The sequence below is a fragment of the Acanthochromis polyacanthus genome, chromosome 17 (genome assembly GCF_021347895.1).
Source record: "Acanthochromis polyacanthus isolate Apoly-LR-REF ecotype Palm Island chromosome 17, KAUST_Apoly_ChrSc, whole genome shotgun sequence".
Lineage (NCBI taxonomy): Eukaryota > Metazoa > Chordata > Actinopteri > Pomacentridae > Acanthochromis > Acanthochromis polyacanthus.
In genome coordinates, this window is record NC_067129.1 from 28,958,456 (window position 1) to 28,982,477 (window position 24,022).

Genomic DNA, 24,022 nt, shown 5'->3' on the forward strand with positions numbered 1-24,022 from the left:
GAATTAACGCGCAGATAAAAACCGGGGCCCTTTTCTTCCCTTATACTGCCGAGGTATGACGATGACAACGGGCCGCGAATGTGTCCCAAAAGCAGCAAATGATCCATCACTCTGCTCCTGTGGTTACTGGAAAAAGCAGAGCTGGATGTGAGAATATAGGTCCAGTTTTACGCACAAAATGAACGATTACGCGCGAATAAAACGACAAATGACTTGATATTTTCAGATGAATTAATGAGCTGGTTGTTCAGTCCAAACCAAATTCTGACCGTTACCCTCTTATCTGATCGGACTGGTTCAGTTTTACGCACAAAATGAACGATTACGCGAGAAAAATCCAAACGTCTGAGGTGAAGAAATGACAAACTATTTGATATTTTCAGATGGATGCAACATACTGATTTAAAAATGAGTGAAATAAAGCTCAGACTGTTCAATTAAAAACCAAATTCTGATTATTACTCTCTGCTCTAATTGGTTCAGTTTTACGCACAAAATGACATTTTACGCGTGAAAAATCCAAGCATCTGAGGTGAAAAACAACATATAACTTGATATTTTCAGATCATTTAACGTGATGACCAAACTAAATTCTGATTATCGTTCTCTGATGTTTCGAAAATAGTATATTTTTTTATTTCAAGGTCACAGGATAAAAGCTTTTATTCTACTTTAACCAACAGCAGAATTCTTCAGCTGAATCTGATTTGTTAAATATTTCCTCCTGGTCTTTTTCAAATTCATGTGCGCTTCTTTAAACCCTCTCTATCAGGATCCGTAAAGTCCAGCTTCAAACACATCATCCTCCAGTTAATAAGCACAATAATTACACACATCGTTATTTCTGTCATTGACCTTACAGCTGTTTAAACGGCTCTATTCTGACAGATGGTGCGTAAAATCAGTGCGTAAAACCTCTCCAAGACTGAAAAAAGGACCTCAAATGCCACCAAAATAAACAACTAAGAGTTTTTTGTGTGTATTTGTAATAAAAGCAGAGCCTTAAACCACTTTCTCCTCTCACACTCTGATATTTGCTCCGTGCCTCCACATTATGGCACCATGTTATTCCAAACCTCTCCAGACTCTCCTCCCATCCCCTCCATTGGCTGCCTCCTCTGCACGCTCACATCCAGGCCTTATAAACCTGGAGCCTCACACCTTCTCCGGGGTCAAATTTCTCGGGCAGACCAGAGCTGCCTCTTCGGGGAGAACCGAGCGGAGCCCAGTCCTGCTCTTTGGATTTACAAACATTGCTTTTTCCTCTTCTTCTTCTTCCTGCGGCCTGCTGCGCCTCGGCCGTTCTACCGGGATGACGCCGCTGCGGCTCTGATGAGATCCGGACACAGATTTGGGTCTTGAGGCCGCAGAGACACCGAGGAAAAACGCGGCAAGCGAGCACATCTGCAGTCCGGCTCAGCATGAACCTCATCGGGGGCTACCAGCATCACCACCACCTGATGCACGAGCCCTTCCCGTTCGTCCAGCGGTGCCACCAGGACGCGCCCTACTTCCAGAGCTGGGTGGTCAACCACGGCGAGGTGCCCCCGGACTTCCAGATCCAGGCGCCCTACCCGGCCGCGGAGCTCGGCGCGCAGGGAGCGACGCACGAAGGCCGGCTGGACGGGCTGCAGGCCGGGATGGGGAAGCGGAGGGCGTCGGGGCCGAAGAAGGAGCGCCGCAGGACGGAGAGCATCAACACGGCGTTCGCAGAGCTGCGGGAGTGCATCCCCAACGTCCCGGCGGACACCAAGCTGTCCAAAATCAAAACTTTACGTCTGGCGACGAGTTACATCGCGTATCTGATGGACGTGCTGGCCAAAGACTCCGGAGAGACTGAAGGCTTTAAGGCCGAGATTAAGAAATTTGAAAACCGGGATTTGAAAAGGAAGCGGGAGCTGCTGGTAAGTCAGGAGGCTGCGGGACGCTCCGTTAAATGCAACGTTAGTGGAGATTAGAAACAAAAACCAACTAGAAGCTCCGATTTGATCAGTTTTAGTTTTTCTTTCTGAGTTATAATCCGACAGGAACATTTTAAATTAGATTTTTACCCAACAAGGATCGACTCTATTAGATTTCATTCTATTTTTGGCAGCTTTGAACAACAATTTAAGTTATTTTCATGGAATTTAAAGGTTAAATCTTCACACACACACAGAGATTAGCCGCATTATTTTTCTAAAAACAGCTGAAAATATTCAAAACCAGCTAATTCCAGAAATGTGAGTGTTTAGTTTTATGTTTATTTTACATCCAGGAGCAGATTGAGCTTTTATTTCAGATTCTTTTTTAAAAAAAATAATTCCGCCTCATTTTGAGGGCATGTTTGCTGAATTATTTTCGCTCGTGATGTCACAGCCCTGCTTGCGTCATCAGACGTGCACATTTTTTGGCGGAGATCGTCACATTTTGTCGCTGTTGTGCCTTCCTCCCCCTCCCCTCCTCCACAGACCGACGGCCTGCACGAGCCTTTAGGAGCCGAGAAGAAGGCGAAGGGTCGGACCGGGTGGCCGCAGCAGGTCTGGGCTCTGGAGCTCAACCAGTGAAGACAAAAACTAAATGAAAAACCCCCAAAACTGCTCACAGACTCTGGATTCAGATCTGGGTTAAAGAGATGAGATAAAAACCACTGACTGGGCGACCCTGAACGCACCGGAGAGGTCGCGGACGCTTTCTGGACACGCCGCTGCTGCTTCTTCTTCTCGTCCTCATGTGGTTTGTTCTTCTGTTTGAAATGCGCTATTTCTGCTTCTTCCTGATGTTTCCAACCTGCAGGACTGCGCGCCAGATGTGCCAAAGCAACATCTGTCTCCCCTGAAAAACGTGTTTGTTGTCCGGCTTCTCTCCGAGCACGAAATGAAGAAGTTTAATCACAATGGAGGGATTTAAAAAGCCGCTTTCAGGCGCAAAAAGTCAAATGAAAACTTCTATTTTTAGTCATATTTCAGGCGCAGAATTGATTTCCTCTAAAAGCCGCATTTCGTTCGTTTTTCCTGCGCAGAGATGCGGATTTTTAACAGTTCATTTCATCAGAAAACAGTGAAGTTTTCTTCATGTAATTAGATTTTTCATCATTTCTTTTCCTTCATTATTTCACAGATTCAGGCCCAAAGGTTTTTATTTTATTTTTTTATAATTATTAATTGTGGATTTCAGATTTGGAAAAGTTCCCAAATCAAGCGTGTTTGAGGTTTAATTTTAAATATGAAATCAGTTCCAAACAAACTAGAAGCAGATTTCTGATTTTAATTGAACCAACCAAACTGATTTCTCTCTTTTTCATGTTAAATAATAAAACAGAGCTCAGATCGCGGCCGGTGGAACACTTTTTTGAGAGGAAACGGTTCGTTTTCTTGTTTTATTTTCTTGCCGCTGGTTTGTCGCAGTCACAGTATTTTATTCTGAGAATTAAACTCCTGAAGTTTGTTTTTGGTGGAGAAAAGAAAAGAAAAACTAAATCCTGAATCTACCTCAGAATGAAAAGAGAGAAAACGCTTCAGAGTTCAGCAACTTCTCACTCCGACAGAAAAACGCAAAAAAAACGCAAAAAAAAAAACGAAACCAAGAGAAAAAAGGTGAAAGTTTTATGATTGTTCCAGATGTTAGATGTGAAGTTCTATATATTTAGTTCCGTAAATAAATGAATTATTTTAAGACTCTAGCTGTGGTCAAAGTGTTTTTATTTCTCCTTTAACTGATTATTACTATTAATATTGTCTTTATTTTAGTGATTTGTTTTCCATTTGAGACGTTTTTCGTTTTCTTAAATATCTAGTTGCAGAAAATAAATTAATTTATAAACTGTAAATTTAACTCTGATGTGTTTGTGTTGATTTTAGAATTAAAGCTGGATTAAAACTAAAAACATTCATTAAATTATTGGTTCATTTTTTTCATTTCACTCATTTAACAAATTAAGTTTCATCTAAAATGTGAATATTTTGTTCATATTTATGATGATTAGGAGCTTAAAATGTTCATCTAGAAATCCTAGTTGGAGCAAATAGATTTTTAAATTAATAATCATATGCCGATATAATATTAAAAACTAGAACAAAATACTAATTTATTAATGTTGAATCAACTCAATATTTTGAGTGAATTCAACCCAAATTTCTGTAGAAGTTCGTTTGAAATTAAATTAAACTTTTAGCACTGAGCTTTAAATCAGTTTTAGTTTTTCATTTCATTTGAAAACTTTCAGATAAGTTCATGCAATTAAGTCGATAACACGTAAAGATAAAAACTTTATGCAAAAGTTGGTTGAAAATTACATTCAAATGAGTATTAAATTAAATTGGTTTAATAACTGAATTTCTATTTCATTTTTAGGTGAACTTTCATTCCTAATTATTATAATCAAGCAGAACACACATTAAAAATGTGTTTAAATATTGTGGAAATACTTCATTTTAAAAATAATCCACTTCAAACCCTGAGCTGTAATAAAGAATTTAAATCATATTTTAATGAGCAGCTTTGACTTCATAATGTTGCATAAACTCCATATTTTGAGTAAATTAAACACATTTCTGCACAAGTTGGTTTCAAACTAAATTCAACTTTAATTGGTTTATAAAAACTTAATCTTTATTTAGTTTTTCATGAATTTGTCAACTTGTGCTCATAATTTCTGTAATTAGAAACATGCAAACATTAAATTAGAGCAGTTTAACTTTGAAATTAATTATCAATGTAAAAACCTCATTTTCTGCTGTTAATTAAAATCCTCTCATTTTAATGACTTCATAATGTTGCATCAGTTTCATATTTTGTGCAAATTAAACTTCTGCACTAATTGGTTAAAACTGTTTCAATTTGTAATTAAAAGCTGAATTTTTATTAGTTTTTTCATTCTTTGGTCAGCTTTAATTTTCATTAAGTAAAAATACATTAATTATGAACGAAAAGACAAATTCTTTTAACTCTGCAGTTTGTTGAACATAAATTAATTAGAACTCAAAACTATCCAGATCATTTTTAGTTAAAATGTAATTAAAATGTCATCACTTTTGTAAAAGATGTTTATTTATATTTTCAATGCAATCTCAGGAAAATCTCAACACGTTTTAGATTTCGTGTTTATTTATTTCTTATTATTTAAAACCTTAAATCCAGATCTCAGAGCTCCTGTACTTCTTCTTTCCATCCTTCAAGGATTTATTTCTGCACGGTCTAAAGTTGAAATCATGACACACAGATAAATGATAAATAAAAAAATGTAGTTAGAAATGACCAATACTTTCATGCTGATTTATCATGAAATAAAATAAACTTGTTCTTTAACTCATCTCTGTTAGATTTTACGTTTTAGTTCTTAAGTTTTTGCCAATAAAAGTGAGAGAAGTTTGAGTCCAAACGTGTGTGTGGTGCAGATTTAATCTGAATAATTGGAATAATAATGACAAAACAGTTTTACTTATATTTTTGAGCTTTAGAAACTATTGATTTTGCTGAAATAAACTTTCGTTGCATATTTAATTGAGGAAAAGTATTTTTAATTATTAACCTACGTTTTACACATTTAATAATAAAATAAGTTAAAGAAGTATTTCTACATGAATTTAAAGGAAGCTTTTAATTATGTTGCATTTAACATAATTATGAATTTGTGATTTTTAAGTTGCCAAAAAATATGAATTACATTGAAAAGGAAAAGAAAAATTCAGTTACCTCAACTATAATTTAGTTTTAATGCATGAATGTGAGTTTATATCACATTAATGGTTAAAATGTAATTATTTGTAAACTGTTTTTCAGAATAAAAGACATTTTAGAGCTTGGAACACTCAATTTCCTGCATTCTGGTGATTTTTTTTTTGCTCTGATTTGTGCTGAAAATGTCTTTTTATGGAGAAGAGAAGAAGAAAAGCGTTTACCTGGAAGCTTCAGAGGAGGGACGGCGCCACCTGCTGGTCAAAGCCAACATGAAGCAGCTGAAAGAGGAACGAGCACAAACGGCGCCTGTACAATACATTTATTAATATTATTAGGAGCAAGAAGCAGCCAGACTTAAATATGTTTTTCTGTTTTCTAATACAACAATCAGGTTAATGTGGAGCGACCTAGACGTTAATAAAGATGAGTTTTATCTACAGACGCTAACAGACCTACGAGCAAAACTCAAAACAGACACGTTAAAATGAAAGTAAAAGGAGTCGGTGTGGTGAAGCAGAGGAACCCAAAGCGTGAGGGGGTAAAACGTCGTCGGGAGCCTCAGCAGTGCCTTAAAAGTTTAAACAAAGCATCGTGATGAACATTTTTGGAGCTTTTTGAGCTCTAAAACACCCAATCTGACCAAAAAAGTACTATTTCACTGCCTGAAAAAGTCTAATTGTTCTCGTTTTACTGCTTTCTGGGAAGCAAAGGGAGTAAAAAATGTGCAATTTTAAGATTTCACCGACCAACTCTGATTAAAACCGTGACTTTTGCAGCAACCGACGGCCACATTTAAACTGGAAAACATTCTGGAAATCCATCAGACGAATGGATGCGATTCTTAAATATTAAAAAGACGCCGAGGATTCCTCCCGCAACTTTCACTTCATGTGGAAACGACAGAAAACAAACAGAAAACAGAAACTTTATACAACCAGTAGAGTGAAGGCCGAACTAAACAGAGTGGACGCAGCTACCAACCAGACCAGGAAGTTCGTGTTCGTACGTAGAAAAACTAACAGAAACAGACAAAGAAGCAGAGAAGAAGAAGCGTCATCCGCCTTCAAACGTCCTCCAAGATCAGTTCGGCTCTTTTTAGTCGACATTATTGAAGATCTTCCCGTTTTAAGATGCAGTTTTCCTGGACTGAACCTGAGTCCTGACGATGAAATCCATTTATTTATGATAAAAAAAGACCCCCCCCCCCAAAAAAAACACCAAAAAACAAATAAAAAAGAAATCATCCGGTTCCAAAACCTGTTTGGCACAAGCGTCCGTCGCGTTGTTCAGAAGAAGATCTCCCAGAATTGACCCAATTTCGTTTCTTTAAGGCAGCTTAGCTTCGTACGGAGACGCGACACCGTTCTTTCGGTGGATCTGCTCCTCCGTGGTCGGAAACGAGGCCGACTCCTCGTCCGGTTTGAACGGGACGGCGGGAGTTCGGTGGTTTTGTGTTGCTGCCGTCAGTCGGTGGCGGTGGTTTGGGGTTTTCTAGTCCAGCGGTTTGCCGCCGTCTCCTTTCTGGTCCAGCCGGCTCTTGCTGCTCTTCACCATGTAGATGAAGTAGGTCAGCGTCTCCTTCTCGTTCACCTGGATGTTCCTGAAGTGGCGACTCACCGTCTGGAGGGAAAGAGTCAGCTCTGTTAGGTGGAACAGCAACAGACGGACGGGTAAAGGGGGAAAAACTAAACCTACGGCGTCAAATTAAGGCAACAAAAATGATGTAAAACACACGAAAGTCTGGATGGAGATTCCCTCAGAGTGACTTTAATGGATATTTGAGCTTTTATGTGTGTTATTCTGTGTTTTACATCAATATTCTGTTCTATTTCACTGACTGGACTTTAAATCAGTGATGTCAAACTCATTGTAGTTCCGGTTAGTTCCACATCCAGCTCAGTAAAACCACACAACAACAACAACAACAACCTCTAAACAACTCCACAGTTTGTTTGTCTGCAAAAAAGTCCATTCTGAAAATGTTCACATTTAAAGTCAGATAAAAAACAACAAAACGAGAGAAAATATTACAAACATGAGACAGACATGAAACAAAACAATAAAAGGGACAAAAAATTAGACAAAAAAGAGACAGAAAATACACAAAGGACACAAACGAGACCAAAACTGACAAAAGCGAGAAACAAAGCGACAAAAAAGTAGACAAACGTGACAAGACAAACCCCCACCCCCACAAAACGACACTAAACAATGAATAAAGCAAAACACAAAATGACAAAAATCAGACAAAATATTACAAAAATGAGACTTAAAATGAGAAAAGAACAATCTAGTATTTTACTTTCTGATCCAAACATCTTGTCGTGGTCTAGAAATGATTTTAAATTTATAGTTTTACTAATTTACAATCTGCAGTTAATGTCTTCTCTGGAATCTTTCCACTCTGAGGGCTGGACTGGACCCTCTGGAGGACCACTTTTGGACCATCAACCAAACGTTTGACACCCCTGCTTTGAATCGCGGTTTGTTTTCATGATGTGGTGAAGTTTAGTTGATGTTTTCCTCTGTGAAAGAGTAAAAACATTGACTGACATGCTCAGAGACAACAGCTGGAAACAGAAACTGGATCTTTCACCTTCATACTAAGAACATCTCCAGAGTTACAGCTCCATCAGGTCCATCAAGATCGAGTGAAATCTGTTTCTAACGGACTTTTTCCATCATTTCTGAGCCTCAGAGCTTCATCAGTCCAGCAGATAGAACCATGACATTTAGGAGGAGAATCACATCTGAGTCCAAACACATCCATCCAGGTGTCACAGTCTGAAGACTAAATCTGGTGTCTGTTCATTTTCTCCATCCAGTGTTAACAATATAGAGTAGAAAGTTGTTTCCTCTCAGAATAAATCCAGTCTGTAGATGATTCTGGTTTCTTCCATGTGTTTAAAATGATCCATTTATTGTGTCTCTAATAGTTGTGACCAACCTCCTACCAACATGATGTGAACCTTAAAGTTTACCCAGAATGCACTTTGTAAAGTTTTCTCTGGTGAATGATCAGAAAACAGAAACACATCCAGGAAACCAAGGATTGTTTCTATGACTCTAAACTGTTCACACCAGGATCCATCCCATAATACTGATGATCACAGCTGGTTACAGAGAAAATGAACAGAAACCAGATTTAGTCTTTAGACTGAGACACCTGGATGGATGGAATTGTTGTGTTTTGCGTCGTTATTTTCGTCATTTTGTGTCACTTTTAGTCATTTTGTCTCATATTTTGTCATTTTGTGTAACACTTTGATTGCTTTGCATCTCTTTGTGTTCATTTTGCACCAAATGTTGGTCATTTTCTGTCACATTTCAGGCGTTTTGTGTCTTGTTGTGTTCATACTGCATCACTGAAACTGCTGTCAGACTGGGATACATCCCGTTATTGATTTCGTGTTTAGACTGTAAAACTAATCTGCTCATTTTGAGTCCAGACTTTCTTATTTTTGTCTGTTTTTTTTCTTGTTTTCTGCTCATCTTTGTCATGTTTTGTCTCCATTCTGTGATTTTACATCAGTTTTGTGTCGTTTTCTTTGTCTTTGGGACAGTTTTTTCCTCACTGTGTTCATTTTGTTTGTTGTTTTTCTCATTTTGCTTCTCTCTTTTCACATTTAGTGTTTAGTTTTTCTTGTTTTGTGTTTTCGTTCTCATTTCTGATGTGATTGTTCCTCGGTGCATCTTTCGCCTGGTTTTTGTCATTTAGGCTCATGTATTGATTGTTTTACACGTCTTTTGGGACAGTTTTTTTTGGTCATTGTGGTCATTTTTGCTTCTCTCTTCTGATGTTTTTCATTTTGTTTTTCTGCTTTTTGGTGTTTCGTGTCTCATTTCTTTTGCTTAATGTGATTTTGTTTCGTCATTTTGTGTCACGTTTTGATCATTTTAGCTGTCTGTTTGTGGCATATAACTCGGCTACATCCCACAGTACTGATGCTCACAGTTGAAGAAAACAGAAACCAGATTTAGTCTTTAGACTGAGACACCTGGATGGATGGAATTGTTTTGTTTTACATCATTATTTTGGTCATTTTGTGTCAAATTGTGGTTGCTTTGTAAAATATTTTTCTTCTTTTCTGTCACATTTGGTCATTCTGAGAACTGTTTTAGTTGTTTTGCATCTTTCTGTGTTTATTCTGCATCACTTCTTGTTGTTTTCGGTCGTATTTTTGGTCATTTTGAGGCTCATTTTTGTCTGTTTTGTGCTCATCTTTGTCATTTTACATCAGTTTTGTGTCTTTTTGTTTGTCTTTAGGACAGTTTTTTCTCACTGTGGTCATTTTGTTTGTGGTTTTTGCCATTTTGCTTCTATCTTTGGACGTTTACCCCGAATTTCCACATAACGCGATCACGCCACGCCGTGCAACAGAACGAAGCGGCGCCGTCTTGCTCCGAAAGTCAAAGCAGACTGCAAGCGCAGCGGCGCGCCGTCTGGATGGGGAGGGCTGCTCCTCAGGAGGCTCTAACGACACATGATATAAACAGAAAATAAATAAACCACACCTCATTTTGCTTCTACAAGGTCGCTCTGCTCGTCCCAGCCACATTGCTCTGTGATTTATAGACTTCTAACATGGTTGAGTACACAGGGATTAAAGCAAAAAAAATTTTTTTGACTGAATTTTTTTTTTCAGACCAGTTCATATTCCCCTGCAATATGCTGCACTACACATTAAGAATGACACCTTTTTCGGGCAATAGTTTCCCAAAGATTTCAAGAAAAAAGGTTAAATGCTGTATTAGTCCCTCAGTTTCTCTAATACAGCATTTAAGTTGTTTTGAGCGGTTTATTTATTGTTGTCATTTGCTTTTAACTTAAATGTTTTGTTCTATTCAATTAAAACTGATGCTTTTTGCAGGGCTTGACTCAGTTTGTATTGGAGTCAAACAAGTAACCATCTACAAATCTTTTCTGTTCAGGTTTTATTCCTCAGGAACAGGACAGAACAATCATAAATAGAACAATTAACAAAAGTGCAATAGTGCCAGAACTAAACACAAGTTTGAATTATTTATTTTGTTTTTTGGAGGTAAAACCAAATAATTTAAGCACACTCGATGTTCGTTTCTGGGTTTTCTTTGGTGTTGCTGCGACTCCAGCTGGCTGACAGTTCAATTTGGTGCTGAACAGCAATGCCAAGTGTGCAGAGATAGGAGGCATGTGCATTTGAAATGGACAATCTGAAGAGTGCTCTCAGATCTTGTGCAATGGACTTGACTAGGTCAACGAGTGGCTGAGACATGGTGAAAGACAGGTCATGCTCAGCGATGAATGCGCATATGTGAACTTTCAAGTTACACACACAGTCAGTCATAGTTGCACAGATCTCACTTGTTGTTGTAGCACCTGGCAAGGAGGTAGTGTGCTGCAGGGAACGAACAGCACTTCTGCCTGATGGCGCATAAGCACATTTTTTTGCCATTACTGCCATACTGAATATTTTTGTGGCACACAACACAAACACAAGTTCCTGGCAGTTTTAGCTTTTTGCACCAAGAGCTAACTGGCTTTCCGTCGTCGCCTGTCTCATTAAGCCATGCCCATCTCCATTTGTTTTTTAACATATTTATCAATTCTGAAACGTTCGAACCTTCTTTCAGAATCAGTGCGTCCACATTAGCATGTGGAAAATACGGCAAACTCGGTGCGGGACCTGACGTAAACAGGCACGGGCGGGGGTGAGCGCGCACGCGGGCCACGACTTGAGTGTCTCACCACTGTTGGAGCGAAGCAGCCGACGCGGGACAGACAACAGGCGCGGGTGGTGGTGGAAGCCACTGGTGGCACGCGCTGGGCTAGACCGGACCCCTGAGCCCCGAACGCCTACTGGACCTCCGCTACCGCGTCATGGACGTTTCATTTGTGCATTAGCGCGGCACCACAGCCCCGCTTGTCCGGCCGGCTGAGGAGGGGGTGCTTTTTTAATTTTTTATATTTTCTGGTTACATTATCCCCTCATACCAGCGGACCCGTTCATACTTTGTTTTTTCATCACTGGAGCGGAATGGCTGAGAGAAGCTCCAGATCCTTCTCTGGGGGGCAGTGGTGAACCCGCCGTCCTGTGTTTCTGATTGGCTAATAGCAAGGCTCTGACTGGCTTTACTGGTTTACACCAGCGTCATTAATTCCATAGTCAAAACTCAATCACAACAAATGCGCGTGCAACTTTTTTTTCCCTCCCTCTTTTTCCAACTGACGGAAATCCGTCTACAGACGGAGAACTTTAATCCCTGTTGAGTACATGATTTATGTTTTGATCTCAAATGAGTGCTTTTCTTTATCCAATAGTTAATTTTCTGTGGTTTATTCTATATAAAAACGGTAATTTCTCTTCACCCATGGCGTCGTGTTGTATCTGGGACCCTGTTGACCTGATGCTCGTGCCTCCGGAGGTGTAATAACAACATATAGGGAAAAATTTACACCCCAGAGGTCGTGCATTGTGTTTTATTTTGAAAGTTCCGGTTTAACTTCCTGTCTGGTGCTTTCTCAACGGCAGAGAATTTACGAGGTTTTGAAGCGGCGGCGCAGAAAATAGACCTGAAGCGAATCTCCAGCGCCGGCGCTCTGCAGCGTGTGCAGTGGAAACTGTCTGATAGAAGAGAACGGGTTCTAAGCGCTGCGCAGTACGATTCAAGAGGGCGGCGCTGTGCTGCGGTTTCACGTTATGTGGAATTGAGGGGTTGGTGTCTTCTTGTTGTTTTGTGTCTGTTATCGACGTTTCGTGTCTCATTTCTCTTGTTTAGTGTGATTTTATGTCTTGGTTTGTGTCCAGACTTACTCATTTGTGTCTCGTGTTTCTTGTTTTGTGTCTCGTTTTTGTCATTCAGTGCCACGTCTGGTGATTTCATTTGTCTTTGGGACAGTTTTTTTCTCTCGCTGTGGTCATTTTGTTGGTAGTTTTTGTCGTTTTGCTTCTCTATTTAGACATTTTGTCTTGCTTCGGTCATTTAGTGTCACATTTTGATGATTTCCCTTAACTCAAAGTTGGTTATAGAGAAAATGTATAAAAACCAGATTTAATCTTCAGACTGTGACAGCTGGATGGATTTAAACTGATCTGGTGTCAGTTTCTCCTCCTAAATGTCATGGTTCTATCTGCTGGACTGATGAAGTTCTGAGGCTCACAAATGATGGATAAAAACCCAGATTAGACCCCTACAGACGTACTTCCAGGACCTGTAACTCTGATATCATTCATAAAACTGAAGTTATGGTGGTTTATGGTGGTTCAGACTTGTCTGAGCTGATGCTGTGGTTCGGGCTCAAACTGGGCAGCTGTAACTGGTTGTGGGGCTGCTGACTGGTGCGTTATTAACGACGTGGCAGCTCATTAATTGGAGGGTCTGAAGCCGACTGAAAGCCGGAGGAAACGTCCACCTCACAGCCCACTCCTCCTCCAATAACTCCCACCGCTGAGTCCAGAACACAGAGAGCGTCTGTGGGGACGGAGGCGGGGTCGGCGGCATCAAGACCACCTGTCCACTCGGCAAATTACTCTAACGAGCTTCCCCCGACCAATTAGTGAGGAGTGGGAGCAGCGACACCACGTATATCACCGTAAACGAGCAGAGCGAGGCCGGACAGCAGTAATGAGACGAGCTTCCAGGAGGACGTGTCCACAGAAACCCCGACAGAGCCACCGTTCACGCAGAGTTAGAGACTAAAAGGCAGGGCTTTAAATGAAAAGGCTGGAAACGGATGCTTTTTGACCCCATAACTGAGCACAATCTGCTCTGTTTCACAAGTTTTAGCCTGAAATTCACCATTTTACATGAATCCACTTTTAAAAGTCCAGTCTTTAAATATAAATGTTGGAAATTTTTGTTTTTTGCCCCATAACAGTAGAATCAGGTCTTATCGGAGGTTTTAATCTCAAATTCAGTCAATCTTTTTAAAAACTCCAGCCTTTTAATAAAAATGTGTGAAATGCATTGTTTTTGTCCTGATTACTGGTGGAGAAGCAGGACTTGGAGTGTTTTTTGGAAGTTTTAATCTGAAATTTGCAATTTTACATGAATCTATTTAAAAAAAGTCCAGCATTTAAATGACAATAGTGGAAAATCACTGCTTTTTGTCCAAACATCGTTGCAGAAGCAGCTCTTTTTGTTTTTTTTACACAAGTTTTAACCTGAAATTCACTATTTTATGTGAGTCCACTTTCAAAACTCCAGCCTTTAAATATAAACGTTGGAAATCCATTATGTTTCTGTTCCCAAACTGTGCAGAAGCAGGTCTTTTTGGTGATTTTTTAAAAAGTTTTAACCAGAAACTAACCATTTTACATGAGTCCACTTTCAAAAACCCAACCTTTAAATAAAAATGTTGTTTTTTATCCCCATTAATTAAAGCAGGTCTTATTCGTCTTTTTTTGTTGCGAGTTTTAACCTGAAATTGACCATTTTACAGAAGTTTTACAACTCCAGGCTTTAAATAAAAATGTTGGAAATGGACTGTTTTTTGTCCAAACAGTGCAGAAGCAGCTCTTTTTGGTCTTTTGACGCATTGATAACTGATATGTGGAACAGAAAAACATTTATTCTCACATATTAACAGCTTAAATCTGTCATTCATAGCTCCTTTAACGTCATGTGATGCTCCAGCCTTCTGTTTACTGATCGATCAATAACAGTTTATCACCTGCAGTTTTACCTGGTATTGTTCTGTTTTCTTTAAAAAAAAAAAAATCACTTATTGCCTCAAACCTCACAGCAGATACTGATCAGTGGTCGTTCCAGTCGTCCGTACGTATTCTCTAGAACTTTCTCCTTGAACTCCACAGAGGTGGGTCCACATTTATCACTGCATCTGCTTTCTGTTCGTTTTCTCAATCTACCTTCAGATGTGTTAAAAATATAGATTAGATGCTCTTTTACTGGCCCAAACCTTGAAGCAAACTCAGAAAATCTCCTTTGCTCACGTTGTAACCTGCAGAACAATCAGGTGTTCACCAGCACAGAAAACCCCACGTGACCTTTATTCAACTCCACATTCCATGACTGCTCCTAAAGGGACCCCACCGTTAGAAAAGGTACAACACCGTCTACTGCAGTCATGAGAGCAGTTTTTAGTTTTCAGTGAGCAGCAGCTCATCGATGAGACTTTTTTCAGACATCCAGGAGGTTAAACTGTGAAACAAACGCTGTGTGCTGCACATGAGACAAATACACAAACACACACTGTCATACTGTCCTAAACGAGCTCATTAGAGTTTAATATGCTCTTTATACTTCTGTTTTGCTTATATTGTTGTATTTTATTCTTATTATTGTTATGGATGGGAGAAATGATTCAAAAGATGAGAGAAGATTGGCATTTTGTAGTTGAATTCCATTGTACAGTATACTATTGTGTCCCTTCAAAAAATGCATTTAAAGCTACTTTCTTAGGATATAAAAGTACTATTTCTTACTAAACAAATAACATTTACACCTATGCAGCACCTTTAGCAGCAATAATAGTGGCAGTAAACTTCTACTCTAGTAAAGAAAGCATTTAGAACACGTGTGATGTGCTAAAAACAAGTCGTGGGCACTGATTAAATCCAGTCTTTCTGTTCTCTGAAGAGGAAAAAAACCCAGATATTCACCAAGTGTGTGATGCAGGACAGGTTGTTTCTCTGTGTAAAATAGATTTTGGGTTGAAAAGTCAATCAAACTGCTTTATTGTAGAAGCTCAGTGGAGGGGAGTCATTCTTTACCCTTACAGGAGTATTCATTTCATCTTATTTTAAAGCGTCTATTAAACTTTGTACGAACATCCAGGTTTCTTATTTCTGTCTTCTATTTTCTTTTACAGATGTTTTGGTGATATTAACCTTCTGAACACACTGATGAGTAAAACCACACATTCGGACACAAACATTCATGATGAACTCATATTAACGAGTGTTTTGCGTTACCTCTGCCAGCTGGGCCTTGTTGAGGCCGGGTCGGGTCTGCAGCTTGTAGTGTCTCTTGTAGCGCCTCAACGTGTTCACCTGCAGCTGGAAGAGGTCCACCTGAGGACACAAGCAGCGACTCGGTGACTCGTTCAGACGGGGGAGAAAACTCGGACACGTTTCGGTGAATTACGTGAGACTCCCAGCGGCTCCTGCCTCTTTTTCAGCTTTTAGAGGAGATGAAACTTTAATGATTTCCACCAAGAAACTGGGTCACTGCAGCGAGGAACGCAGCTAAACACGGGCCAAAGGTACGGTTCAGAAAAGGTAGCAAACGATTCCTGATATCTTAAAGGTGGCAAACTAAAAATAAAAAAAAACAGGAGCTACTCCTGCTGCCCTCGGCTGATGACTACAAACAATAAAAAAAGACATCAGAGCTCCTCCAGGTTGCAAATTCCACCGTCTAAAGGGTCATGAAGAAAAGCCAGACTGAGGTATTTAACTCAACAAGAACAAGAAAAGTGTAGATTTTCTGGATAGTAAATGTAATTAAGAACCTCCACATGTCTGCAGAGGAGCTGCAGGAAGTTTCAAAAGTTTACATGGAAGAGACACAACAAGTAGGAGCCAAAACAGAGAAAAAACAAAGTGTGGTGAAAAAGAACGCCTTGCTGAAGTATTCTGCAGTCGTTACAGTTTAACTGCACTTTAACATTACGATCCTTTCATCTGAGAGAAGATTTGTGTTCCAATGGATTTTTACTTCGCTGTTTTTCATTCCTGAGAAAAGAATATGCATTTTGACTGTAAATTCTACGTCCTTATTTGTAGTTGCTGCAGAATTTACAGACAAAAAAGAGTTTTGTATTCCTTAATAATCATCACACCTCTAAGCTGAGCGTTAATAAAGTCTGTGGGTAGAACATCTCAAACCAACAGATCAGATGTAGCTGCTAAACACTGACTGTATGTGGAACCTAAACGTCAACGGAACAGAACTTTGGCGTCCAACGGCTACAGAAATAAATGCGGAGTCCACATGTTCTCACCTCTGGAACCTCCACGTCGTGGTCCGGAGACTCTCCTCCGTCGTCGCTGGTCTTCCTCTTTCTCTTGTTGCGGACGCTCTGGATGAAGTTCTTGTGGAAGTCGCAGATGTAGAGATGTCGAACCTACGGACACACAACAGAGCATTGAACAGTGGGCTGACATGTACGCTGGTTCTCTTTAGAACCACAGCAAGATCATCGTAAACCAGCGCTCAAATAACACCAGACGTTCTCCTCTAATGGAGGCGAGTCTCAACATTTCTGGGAAGAAAAGCTGCGATACGTTAACGAAGGTGGAACATTTTGTTTGCGACAATCTGAGGATGTTTTTGAAAGCATTCTTCCATAAAGCAGTTCCACAGTTTTACACATCCTCAATCCTTTTAGAGAACTTTAACCTGCATTTAATTACTAGAACGTTTCAAGCATATTTTCAGAAATGTTCTTGTGATGTTGAAAGTGAACCATGAGAACGTTTCAACATTTTCAGAAAATATGAAGGATGGTTTCAGATCACGTTCTCAAAGAGACATTAAAAATGCTTTGAAGACGCTGTCGAGGTCTGAGAGGACAGAACTTTCTTCACAAAGTGTTCCAGTAATGTTATATTTTAACAAAAGTGGAACATTTGAATTATAAACCAAGTTTAACAGTGATAAGGTTGGTTCTCCTTGGGAACCGTTGTTCTTCAGATCATCTGACTTGTCCCACGAGTTCCAGCATTTCTGGGAAGAAAACTTTCGATACGTTAACGAAGTTGGAACATTTTGTTTGCGACATTCTCAGGATGTTTTTAAAAGCGTTCTTCCATGAAGCTGTTCCATGCATATAATAATGCATTATTATATGTACCCATCATTTGCCTTTTCATTTTTGCAGTTAAAATATGTATCCATTTACATGAGTTCTGTCGTAGGTCCTCATTCTCAGCACAACTATTTTAGAGAACTTTATCCTGCATTTAATTACTAGAACCCTACAGAATGTTATCAGAATGTTATGTCAAAGCGCATTTCCTAAATGTTCCCAGGAGGTTCAAAGTGAACCAAAAGAACGTTTCTAACATTCTAAGGATGTTTGGAGGATGGTTTCAGATCACGTTCTCAAACAGACATTAAAAGAATGCTTTGAAGATGCTGTCGAGGTCTGAGAGGACAGAACTTTCTCCGTAAAATGTTCCAGTAATATTTTAACAGAGGCGGAACATTTGAACAACAAACTAAGTTAAACACACGTTGTTAAACGTTGTTCTTCAGATCATCTGACTTGTCACACGAGTTCCAGCATTTCTGGAGAAAAAACTTTGCCAACAAACAGCAAAGGCGCAGTAATAAACACTCAGCTCGTTCTTTGTGGGTAAAATCAGCAACGTGGACGTTAAAACGGTCACAGAGATTTACTGCAGGAGATTAAACATCCTCACATTCACACGAGACACTGGATGAGACTGGAGCAACGTCAAGCTCTACAATAGGTACCAGTGTTTGCTAACGTTTGTGCATCCTGGACTTAGAAATATGAGGATAACATTGAGCAAATAAAGACATTCATAAGTGTTAAGGTCTAAAGTGTGCCACTACAGCAGAAATCAAAGAAATTATTAATGTGCTCATGACAGCTAAAGAACAGACTAATCTCATTTAAAGCTCAAAGGTTTGCTTACATTGTCTTCCTTCAGTCGACATTTACAAAATCATTCATAAAACATTTATAAAAACTCGTCACATTTAGGTCTCCTATTCAGTTGATATTTTCTGTAATACTTTGAATGTGTTCTGTTGAGATGTGTGCATTTCTACAGATTATAACAAACAGAGCTGCAATGATCAGTCCAACAGCTGTCAGCTAATAAAGTAACGTCCAACTGTTAGTGCGGTTTGTAAAGGAAAAAATAAATCTCTGAATACTGTGATTGCTGCATCTTAAATGTGAACATTTACTGCTTTCTTTCCTCCTCTGTGAGAGTAACCTGAACATCTTTCACAGCATTATTATCATAAATAAAGCTTAAATAATGAATTAAACTCAGGAACCATTCATATTTTTAGACAATTAATTTTAAAAAAAAGCTGATTAACTGATATTCAGGAATGTTTCAAGCAAAGAAAACTGCTGGATTCTTGATAATTTTCTCTGTTTTAAATCACTACTGTAAAAAACTGTTTATCAAACAATATAAGACGTTTGAAGATTTTGGAGCTCTGGGAAACGGTGACATAACAGACAAAACAAGTGTGGAGATAAAAGGAGTTAAAGATTAACTTTTAGTCGCTGATTTCATGTGCCACGTTTCAAAAATACTGAACATAGATGGGAAAACTGTGTCACAAGCTGAAGACGAACGCTGCCAAACGTTAATTTAACTTTTAACCTGATATTTCATTGCAGATGTGTCGTGTTAAATCTGCATTAAACAGTTTAGCTTAACCTACAGCTGCTTTTATTTGGTTCAAATACTCACAACTTGCAGCTACATGGGACTTTATGTCTGCTGTGATAGTACAAGCATGTTTTTGTGTTATAACCAAATAACTGACCAGAAACACGTTTGCAGTGCAAAGTGTCTTTTAAAATTGTGTTTTATGATATTTTCTTACTGCCACAACATTGAAATTTCTCTTGTGGGATCAATAAAGTGTTCTATCTATCTAATCGGACATATTTAGAGTAACTACTGGCTGTACTAAGGTATTGTTTATGTTTAGCCTATAAATGTTTTGATTTACTGGACAGTTCTACATATAAATAGAACAGAAATAATCTATTTTGGGAATAATCTACTGGCTACGATCTATAAACTTCAACTCTCCAGAATGAAACCAAAACATTTTGATGCAAATATGACATTTCAGTCTTAGTTTAGGGGCCTGAGCTGCTTTTTAATGGGCTGAACTGCTCCTTTAAGGTCATTTAATGCCGTAAAATCAGCTCTACTGGTTGTAAAATAATGTAGAGGCATAAAGATAACTACTGTAACTTTTATTTGGCACAACACCAGCTTTGCCAGTCTTAAAATAGACGCTGTCAGTAAGATTAAGTAACAGAAAAGCCTCCAGCCATTTTATGAGGAGCAGCGGGGGCGTGTTGGACAAAACTGTTGCAAGGAGACAAACTGCTGCTGCAAAGTTGCTGCAGCCGGGCAGCTAGCGCGGCTAAAGTTAGCCTAGCTAGCTGCCCGGTGCTATCAGCAGCCGGAGCTCCGTGTACCGGCACACAGGAGCACTGTACACCTCTAAAAGAAGAGCGGCCGGCAGTAGCTTGGTGAACCGGTAACAACAGCAGCAGCCTTTTAAAAGCTCCACTTTTGTTTTCTTCCCCTCAACTGACGCTAACCGGCTAATTAGCATCAACTAGCATTAGCTGACAGCTGACAGTCCCGAGCAGCCCTCCTGGGAGGAACTACTTCCAGTCGTCACCCCGCACTCACAGCCACCGGTCTCGGCTTGAAAACAGAATAAAAAGGTTCTTACGCTCTTGTCGATGTCCAGCTTGAGTTTCTTCTGGGATATGCTCTTCTGAATCCTCTTGCTGAAGGAGGCGTTTCCAGCCGACCGGCCGCAGCGCTCCCCGTCCTCGATCAGGCAGCAGCTCTGTCCGTAGAACGGCGGAGCGGGCGGTCCGTCGTGGCTGTCCTCCTCCGTGCTGAACCCGTTCATCTTGGATCCTTTTCAACGACAGTCCGGACAATTAAAAAACAATAAAAAAGCACTGCGCTGAGTGAGCTGCAGAGTCTCAAGTTCACGCGTCGCCCTTTTGTGAAAGACAATCCGGTACCGTTAGCGTTAGCAAGCTAGCCAACTGGGCTACGCAGCTACTCAGCGAGCTAGCAGCCCCGCTCGTTTTTTGATCCCGGCTTATTTCGGACCGCGATCCCCCCGAGATGAAGACATAATTCCCGCGGAGCTCCTTCGGATTCACGCCGCGGCTAACGCTGGTTAGCTCCGGTGCTAACGGGAGACAGCAAGGTGGATGAGTTGCCGCTAATGGAGAAATTCCTATGGTGGAGATCCGTCCTTGTAAACACCCGCAACTTTCCCGGGACAAACTCGTATGATTCTGAGCTTTTAAAAAAAGCGACAACCAGCTGTAAAATATGAAGCAACTTTGAGGAAATCACGAATTTAACAGTCCGTAGCTCAATAACCGCGGCACTCCGTCAGAGAAGCCCGTACAATGGAACATGCTCCGTGTGTGTGGCGGAAGCTACGATCCCGCACGGCGATTGGTCGCTTTCGTACAAAGGCGGGACTAAAGTGCAAAAGCTACATTCCCATTGGATGTGACAGGTACCCATCTTGTAGCGGTTTCTTCCTGGATCAGTCGGCGTCATATGTTTTCTACTTAGGAGTTAAATGTGGCGTTGCGGAGAGTTAAAGGGACTTTTAACGGCACCGCAAAGTCCCGAAATCAAATTTGCATCAGTTTTAATCAACCACACTACAAATACTGATTCATTCGAGTAAGTGTGTTTCGTGATAAATAGTCAAAATGTACAAGAATGAACGGGAAATCCACAGTTACCAAGTGTGACACTGAGGTTGGGCAACTCGTGATGCAGTCCGGAGTTTTGTCAATACGGTTAGTTTTTAGCACTTTCAGCAAACAGCAACCTTCAGGGAACTATTCAAGGCACTGTGTTTAGGTACAGTTACCCTTTTGACACTTTAAAGTCTTTCTAGTGAACAACATCCACTAAGGAACCTCCGGGGAACTATTTAGGAAACTGTTCAGATTCATTTAGTTTCCACACTTTAAAGACTCTCCAGCAAACAGTAAGCTTTAGGGATGAACTGTTTTATTTCTGTGTCACTTTTTTTTAAAAATAGCGCTTTAATGATTCTTCAGCAAACAGCAACATTCAAGGTAAGTTCAAGGAACCTTTGGGGAACTGTGTTTAGTTACCTTCAAATTTATTCCTTTTCTTTGGTTTTAGTACTTTAAAGACTTTTGGTCAAACAGTAACCTTCAGAGAACCTTTAGGGAACTGACTGGGAAACTGTGCTTGTTGCAGTGACTTCAGTGATTTCATTTTAGGACTTTAAATACTGTCCAGCAGTCATAAACCTTTAGGGAACCTCCAGTGAACTGTGTTTTGTCACCGTAGATGTTTTTATTTTAGCACTTTACAGACTCCCAGTCAAACAGTCACCTTCAGGGAGCTGATCAAGGAACTGTCTTTGGTTACATTTAGCTTTTCTGTGATTTAAATGAAAGACTCCAAATAAACAGTAACCTTTTGAGAACCTTTAGGGAGCTGATTAGGAGTCTGTGTTTGTTGCAGTTACTTCATTTTAGCACTTTAAATACTTCCCAGCAATAACAAACCTTCAGGGAACCTCTAGGGAACTGTGTTTTCTTACTGTCAGTTTTACTGTTATTTATTTGTTTGTTTGTTTGTTTTAGCATTTTAGAAACTCCCAGTTAAACAGTAACCTTCAGGGAACTCATCAGGGAGCTGTCTTTGGTTACATTTAGCTTTTCTCAGACTTTAAAGACTCCAAGTGAATAATAATCTTCAGGGAACTGTGTCTTGTTGGTTACTTTTTTTGCCTTCAAAAGACTCCCAAATTAACAGTAACCTTCAGGGAACTGTGACAGTTACTTTAAAAAAACAACAACTTTAAAGCCTCCCCAGCATCGCTTACTGACCCTTCAGAGAACCTTTAGGGAATGTTCATGGAACTGTATTTTGTTAGTTACCTTTTTAGAATTTTAGAGATTCCCTAGCAGCAGTAACCTATGGAGCCTTTGGGGAACTATTCAGGGAACCATGTTTTGTTACTGTCATTTTTTGTTTGTTTGTTTGTTTGTTTTGTTTTGAGCATTTTAAAGATTCCCTAGCGAGCGGTAACCTTTGGGGAATGATTCAGAGTACTGTGTTCTGTTCCAGTTACTTGTTTAGCGCTTTACCGGTCCTTCAGGAACAGTTACGGAACGTTCCCTGAAGGTTCCTGTTTTTCTGGTCTAACAGAACACCTCGTGGTTCGTGTTCTTGCAGGCTGAAGACCAACCAGCAGGATTCTAACTGACTGAGCTCAGATGTGCTGACAGACCACAGTGTGACTCCACAGTTCACCACTAGAGGACGACAAACGCTCACGAATGGATTTAAAAATGGTTAAAAATGAAGGATTCCTTCACTCATTCTGCTCCTTCAGTTTGAAGCTTCTGTCAGATGTGTTGGTGACGTCTATTGTTGGCGTCTTATTACTCTCCAGGGATTACTGACTCTAACTCATTCATTGTTTTGTTGTTTTGTTATAGTTTTAGAAACATACACCCAGTTTCAACATTAAATCCACCAACCTAATGTTGTTTAGGTCCTTCATCTGCCAACAAAGCAGCTTGGATTTGTTTTTGTTTTGCTTCTGTCTATGAGCCTGTTTAGATATTTGCTGATGAGATGTTAAAGTTTGGCATAAATCATATTTATCACAAAAGCACTAATAGCCAGTAAAACCTTAAAAGGAGGAAATATAATATTTGTAATATGAAATGTAGAAAATATAGTGTGTGCAAAATAAAAAAAGTAATACAAAATATACACAATGTGAGCAAAAATATGTTTAAAAATAGTGACAAAAATTTAAAACATATAATCTTAAAAATGCAAAAGAAGAATATAATTAATAACAACGTACAAAAAGATAAAAAAAGAAATATGATAATGTAAAAATTATGTGATTCAAAAATATATAATGTGTAATAATATAAAAAATAAATAGTGAGTAAAAAAAGAGTGAGAAAATCTAAATATTATACAATATAATAAAGCATGCAGTGTGCTAAAATGTAAAAAAAAAGTTTGAAACTGATTTTTTTTACAAAATTTGATATAAAAATACACAATGTGAGAAAATACAAATGTAAAGCAAATTATGAAGAATTAAAACATATGCCATGGAAAATACACGGTGGGCAAAAAACATAAAAAATAAATAGTGTGCATAAATGTGGAAAATATATATTTAATGTAAAATAATAAAATGTGCTAAAATGCAAAAAAGAAGGGAAAAACAAATATATAATGGGGTAAATGGAAAAAAACATGCATGAATGTAGAAAATATGTCATGTAAATAATGTGGGTCACATGAAAAAAAGAATATAGTTAAACACAATGTGCAAAAAAATTAATATGAAATTTTACAAAAGAATAAAATGTAAAAAATGTAAGAAAATGTAAATATGATGTAATGTGAGAAAAATGTATATAAAAAAAGAAGCTTTAGTATAATAAAACACAGAGTGTGCAAATTTAAAAATGTATGAAAAGAATGGAGAAATGGAAAAAAAGAAGAATATAGTTTTTAAAAACTGCAAAAATGTTAAAAACTTATTCTGAAAATACAACAGAAATTTAAATGTAATAAAAAATATGTACAAATTTATACAAATTTATAATGTAAGAAAATTACAC

At 39.0% G+C, this 24,022-nt stretch overlaps 2 protein-coding genes and 1 long non-coding RNA gene across 3 annotated transcripts; 2 read left to right on the plus strand and 1 right to left on the minus strand.

The window, feature by feature from the left end:
* The first annotated feature begins 1,148 nt into the window (after positions 1-1,148).
* Positions 1,149-3,661, plus strand: LOC110958235 (heart- and neural crest derivatives-expressed protein 1). The gene is made up of 2 exons (XM_022204666.2): positions 1,149-1,904; positions 2,451-3,661. The coding sequence occupies exons 1-2, from the start codon at positions 1,422-1,424 to the stop codon at positions 2,544-2,546; spliced, it is 579 nt and encodes a 192-aa protein (XP_022060358.2). The 5' UTR covers positions 1,149-1,421; the 3' UTR covers positions 2,547-3,661.
* Positions 3,662-5,962: 2,301 nt separating this feature from the next.
* On the minus strand, positions 5,963-20,781 carry sap30l (sap30-like). The gene is made up of 4 exons (XM_022204665.2): positions 20,074-20,781; positions 16,604-16,726; positions 15,573-15,671; positions 5,963-7,278 (listed from the first exon to the last, which is right to left on the minus strand). The coding sequence occupies exons 1-4, from the start codon at positions 20,257-20,259 to the stop codon at positions 7,150-7,152; spliced, it is 537 nt and encodes a 178-aa protein (XP_022060357.1). The 5' UTR covers positions 20,260-20,781; the 3' UTR covers positions 5,963-7,149.
* Positions 20,782-20,922: 141 nt separating this feature from the next.
* Positions 20,923-22,913, plus strand: LOC110958234 (uncharacterized). The gene is made up of 2 exons (XR_002596164.2): positions 20,923-21,181; positions 22,602-22,913. It is a non-coding gene; the product is annotated as an uncharacterized LOC110958234 (long non-coding RNA).
* Positions 22,914-24,022: the final 1,109 nt, after the last annotated feature.